The sequence below is a fragment of the Lonchura striata genome, chromosome Z (genome assembly GCF_046129695.1).
Source record: "Lonchura striata isolate bLonStr1 chromosome Z, bLonStr1.mat, whole genome shotgun sequence".
Lineage (NCBI taxonomy): Eukaryota > Metazoa > Chordata > Aves > Passeriformes > Estrildidae > Lonchura > Lonchura striata.
Genome location: NC_134642.1, coordinates 31,661,732 through 31,667,731, shown reverse-complemented (window position 1 = coordinate 31,667,731; position 6,000 = coordinate 31,661,732). Strand labels below are relative to the sequence as shown.

At 34.9% G+C, this 6,000-nt stretch overlaps 1 protein-coding gene across 5 annotated transcripts in view; it reads right to left on the bottom strand.

Moving 5' to 3' along the window:
• Positions 1 to 591: 591 nt before the first annotated feature.
• Positions 592 to 6,000, bottom strand: part of SLC38A9 (solute carrier family 38 member 9) — a 46,070-nt gene continuing 40,661 nt past the window's right edge. For all 5 annotated transcript variants that reach the window (XM_021534313.2, XM_077790138.1, XM_021534315.2 and 2 more), the window contains 2 exons: positions 4,211 to 4,300; positions 592 to 2,347 (listed from right to left, as the gene is read on the bottom strand). In XM_021534313.2, the coding sequence (XP_021389988.2) occupies positions 2,182 to 2,347; positions 4,211 to 4,300 (256 nt within the window). In that variant the 3' untranslated portion in view covers positions 592 to 2,181. The remainder of the gene's footprint in view (positions 2,348 to 4,210; positions 4,301 to 6,000) is intronic.

Genomic DNA, 6,000 nt, shown 5'->3' with positions numbered 1-6,000 from the left:
CAACAAAAATCTAACATAGAGCTAAAACAGTCTTCTATAAATGTTCTGAATAATTTCCTTCTAAATTTCAACTCAGCCATTGTACACTGCATAACTGAAAAAAAGAGATAGATACAAGATGTAATGAGGACACTTCACCAAAAATTCTGTCTTTCTTAGGAATTTCTGTTGACTCCTAGATCCTAACAGAATTTAATTCTGTTAAAATCAATGGGTATTTTACTATCAGCTTCAATTACAAGGATATAAATAACGGAATTATATTCAAATGGAACATGGAAGGATATAGTAGAATTAAATTACCTGCATTAATCAGTACCAAAATTTGTACCAAAATTAAGCACTGAACCTGTAATAAATAAGCACAAGAGCTTCATGTGAATAAGCCGACAATGCTAGGAAATCTGTATCATCTGTCCTTCCTTTTCTTTTGGTTTTCAAGTACCTCTCTTTTAAGAGTCTACACAGGAGAAAATGACCAGGATAGAGCAGATAGATCTCTCTAATACAGAAGGGATGATGGGTGTATTCTCCAATTCTGATTTAAAGGCACAGAAAGTTTCACAAGAAAAGAACAACCAGAAATAATAATTGTATTCTGCATTCTGTATTCCAAACCCATATAATCATATAATTAGTATTTCATACAAATCAAAGGATAGTTAGGAAAGTCAGTCCTAAACTGTCCTTTACACAGTTTGATGAGCCCAAGTAAAACAAGTAGATTTACATTATCGCTAAAAAAATCCACATAATTTTCCAGAGAAGCATGGTAATAACCAAGGTTATGTTTTTCACTGTCTTTCTGATGAAAATATGAACTCTTACCCTGCAGTGTAATTATCTTTCCCAACTCCTACTTCACAAACATTGCACCACTCCAACTTTTTTCTTCTTTTACTTACTTTGGAATTTAGTATTGCTCAGAGATCTCTTTCAATTATTCTACACTTGTTCATTATTTTAATGCACTGAAAATCTGCACAAAGAGGAGCTTCTACTCTCTCTCCAGCCACAAAAAATGACATTCCACTAGTGTTTGGCAACTTAATTACTGCATGTTTTGGGTTGAGACACAGAATTGCAGCAGGTAGATGAAGATGTCTATGTGCTTATTTATGCATGTACACCCTCTTAAGTCGTAAACAAGAAGTTAAGAAAAAACCAACTCCACAACAAAATCTTCCCAGATGCTTCCAGCTTTTGTTAAAAATTATTTAAAACTTATGTTGTTTCACTTCATCCACAATTCTGAAGACTGCTGGCTTTGTCACATCCAAAATGCTCACAATCCAAAATGTCTGGAGTAACATATGCAGTGGGGAAGTGATAGACCACCAGCGGAAGACCCTGCAAGGGCAGGCCTGTGATGAACAAATGCTATGTACACCATGCATCCATAAAAATCACAAGTAGCTCCTGACAAGACAACTACACAGCACATAATAGCTCAGTAACAGAGTTGAACTGAGGTCAAGCCTGGAATACTGATTTTAATTTTCTTCTTCTAATTTTTTTTATCCTCCTGGCTTTTTTGTATTGTAAGATCACAAATAAGTTGTGTACATATTGGTTCTGAATAAAACACTGAAACATGAGTTTATTGTTTCTCGTTGTTGGAATTTCCTAGAGGAAAAATATTGCCAAAACAATTTAATAGCGTATTCAAAATTAAGAGTGCATTTTGACCCAAGTGACTATAAATTAACCTAAAAAAAAAGAAGAAACACAATAAATTCTTCATTTTCCAAACAAATCAGGAAAATAACTGCAAAAAAAGAGCATTTCAAAGAATCACTGAACAATACTGAGAAAGCTTGTCTGCTAATCAAGGTAAGCATAGTTCCACAGCTTGAGGCTGGAAGCTTTGTTTGGAGAAATGTGCTGTAAAATATTAAAATATTTGAGCACTGTTAATTTTTGATGTACCTTCAACAAAACCAGGAGAACTGTATCACTCAAATGTGAACCATTTCACTTCTCATAAGATTGTGATTTCAGAGAAGAAAGACATGTTTCCTGTAAAGCACTTGAATGATGTGTTTTGAATTTGTTTCAAAGGTGAAGCTTTTCTCAAAATCCTCCCATTGAGGACTGGTCCTCATGCCTCACAGTGTTGCTCAAGGCTGTTGCCAAATATCGCAGTACCAATTGTGACAACCACTGGAGAAAAGGGAGTTTTCACAATAGGAATTGTGCAATCAGATTAGCCAGTCCAAGGATGATTATAAAGATGTGAATAATCCGTGTGGGCCATGTCAGTTGCCCAGCACGATGCAGAGTGATCATGTAGATGAGTGATGGATACACGAAAACAAAGGCCAGACCACATGTTGCTCCAGAGTATCTGAGGAAAGAGAGGGAAGAGGGAAAGAAAAAAAAAAATTAAAAAGAAAGAATGCTTTGCATTTATTCTTATTTCTTGTTGTCAATTCCCCCCGCCAAACCAATGAACAATCTGGATGAATACTGCCTATCTGCAATTGCTAAAAATCAATTTCTGTTCCTTAGTGACCACTACCTCCTTCATAGCACTTAATTACCACTCTCTGCATTGTTCAGCCCCCTGCTTGTACCTGCACTCTGTCCTTTCAGCCACACTCTGTGATGGTGTTGGGGACCAAATCCCTTACTTAAGATTTGATCTTTCTACTTTCTTTGGGGAAATTTGTCAACATGCAACATAAAGAGACTGGACAGTGTATCCTCTGTTAGATATCATTAACTGTCAGAACGGTAAACCTCACTGCACCCCAGCCATCTGAGAACACGTATTAAAGCATTTAAATATAGAAATGTTCCTGAATCTGCAATTCATAAATTAATTTATTTAATGAGCTTCTAGCAAATCATTCTTCAGACCTAAAAGGAACAATATGCCCTTCTGGTAACATGATAAACCACAGCAAGGGAAACATTTAACTGTTCTTTTTCTAACTTATCCCTTGCTTACAAAAATGTTCTCATTATTTTCACCTATTAAGCAGCCAAATGTTATTAAGTAACAATATATTTTGTTTCATATGTTTGAACATTCCTTTCAAAAGAATGATCAGTCTAACTTGCAAGCACGCAAGTTAGACTGTATAAAGATAATTTATCTGATGGAAATCCACTGTTCAATGTGTTTGGTTACTATACACAATGTAGACATATAAGAAGAGCTAAGAACCAGTGTGCAAACAGAAGCATGTATTACACAATGCTTAACCAAATTAAGTATTGGGAAGAAATTCTCTCCTGTCAGGGTGCTGAGACATTGGAACAGGTTGCCCAGGAAAGCTGTGGATGTCCTGTCCCTGGAAATGTTCAAGGCTGGGTAGGACGAGACTCTGAGCAACCTGGTCTAGCGGCAGGTGCTCCTTGCCCATGGCAGGAGGTTGGAACTAGATGATCTTCAAGGTCCCTTCCAACCTTAACGTCCTTATCATTCTAAGTGACTGTGATGACAATTAATTTGACCATCTCTATTACTGGAATACAAGAAAAATTTACTACAAGGAGAGACAAGAAAAAGAGGAAATGGGGAAAACCCCAAAGATCAGCCATTGAGCAAAAGTAAGTTATTTTGCTACTTTAATCCAACATAAACCTGTCATTCTGGTTTTATAATTGCAGATTTCTGTATTTTTAAACACCTCCCTCTCCTGGTTGCTTTAGGAAAGATATAAACCAAGAATAAATGACAATGCATATAAATATGTTGACACCAAATATAGTAAAGTAAGATTCCTTACTATTTCCTCTAGTATTTTTTAATTATAGACATCTTAGCTTTTCATCAACTTAGTAAATTTAAGATACCATTCAGAGGCACAACTTTGATGCCACTTTTCCTTTTAAAGTTACTTGTTTTCTTGGATTTTTATTATGGACCTTCAATCCAAGTTCAAATGGTCTTAATACAAAATAGAAACTTGGGAGAAGAACACAGTAACAAAGCAACTCTTCTTCTGGCACCATATTCTTTTATGAGTGGAGTTGCAAGGTCCTAAGATACAGCTCTAGTAAAACTCAACCACCTCAGACACAGAGGCACAACAGATGTCAGAATTTTGCCAGCTGATTGTTTACACACCAAATCATTATTTACAACTTAAGAAGTCATAAGCTTCACAAAATATAAAGATACAATTATTAATGCTCCTTTTCAACATTGAGACACAAACGTAGGAATACTAGAGGGAAGCTCACTGCAAACAACACTCACCTTATGATACCTCCTATATTTGGATAAAATCTTGCCATTGCTACTCCAGCTCCTACAATGGTTAGGTTCAGGATAAGAACATGGAAAAGGCTACAGGAAAGCAAGGAAAGAGTGTTAAAATCTCTTATATTTATTATAAAATACCACCACTGTCCTTCATTTACTCTAACATTTAACTGGTACATGGATGGTATTTTCATTTGCATGACTCATTCTATTAAAGCTAATTAATTTCACAGCAAACATGTCATCTACTGAATATTCAGAGTGCCACTTTCTAAATATCTAGTATTTTGACTCAAAATATTCTTAAGGAATATGTAATTTGGCAATTCTTACAAAAAACATCATACATGGTACTCAGCATTCAAGTATTTCAGATGGATATTCAAACACCAAAGAAATTGTGTAACTTAATTCTCACAAGTAAGAATTAGCTTGTTTGCAGAATGATCTGAATTGCTCAAAGTGAACTAATGGAAACAAGAAGAAAAGGCAAAGATGCATCAAATGGAAAGCATTACAAACACTATTAAAATTTGAACTTTACTGTATTTTGATAGACAACGAACATTTAAAATGTTGGATGTCTTACAGTATAGGAACTGTAATGAACTTTCTTGCTCCTGCCCTATTTATGCTGAATTTTTTTACTGAATTTGTTTTTACAAATAATTTCCTGTTGCTTTCCTTTTGCATTAAGGATGAGAAATTTTTTCTGTAGATTTTCTGTTCTGCAAAAACAGCTTTTACTGCATCAGACAAATTCAGTGCAGTTATGCACAGAGCTGAGACTCAGAAAGTATCACTTTTCTTTCGGGAATATAAAATGTTGGCATATTTTAGCATAAGGTAAAGTCAGGAAATAGAATAAAAACCTGTGATATTTTGGTCACACAGCTGTTTCTATGAAGGGGAAAAAAGAATTCTCACAGAGGATACATATATACACTTACAGGTTTTGTTTCTTTTTCTGGAGGATATGATTTCCTAAAATATACAAAACCTGTAAGCCAAGGCTAGTTTTTTCTTCACTGTAGAAAATATGTGTATTATGGAGGATGCAACTAACTAACAAACTTAAAAGTGACAGCTTCCATGGCTATGGCTGAAAGGCTGCCTGCTAGTTTCCAGGTTAGGAAGAAAGATTAAAGACATAGAATAGTTCAGAGAAATTAAGGCAATTAAAACACCAAGGAATAATTTAAGCTATAGACTGTTTTTAACCTTCAATCTTTAAATTCTATTTCAAAAAGACAAAAAAAAATCTTCAATTTTGTATATGACATTTTAACAGTTGTACTAGTGGTACCTTAGAGATTGACTGTGATGGACTACAGCAGCTGTATAAGTTTACAAAAAACTTAACTGGATATAAATCTGGTAAGACCCGTGAACAAAAAACAAAATCCCAAGAATCAGACTTCTTAGGGACCAAATATGTACACCTTCTCTAATACTGCTAAGGAAAGCCAGTTAACTGACCAGTTCACAAAAAAGCATCTGCCATTAAAAACTACTTCCTGTCTCTCTACATGTGGCAGATCGCAAATCTTACTATCACACAAATGAAGCAGAAAGTTTATGGACACAGAAAATGACAGCACTTCTTCCATTCTCTTTTTGCTGAGATTATTTTTTTAGCAAGAGAGACTAAAACCAGTGCAGGCTTACTAATTCAAAAATGTTCTGAAAATTTGTGTCAGTTCAGAGTATTTAGCAGTAAACCTAAAAAATCTCTAAGTATTTTATTCTGGAATGCTTTGAAGATGTGATTTTGTTGTTCAAAG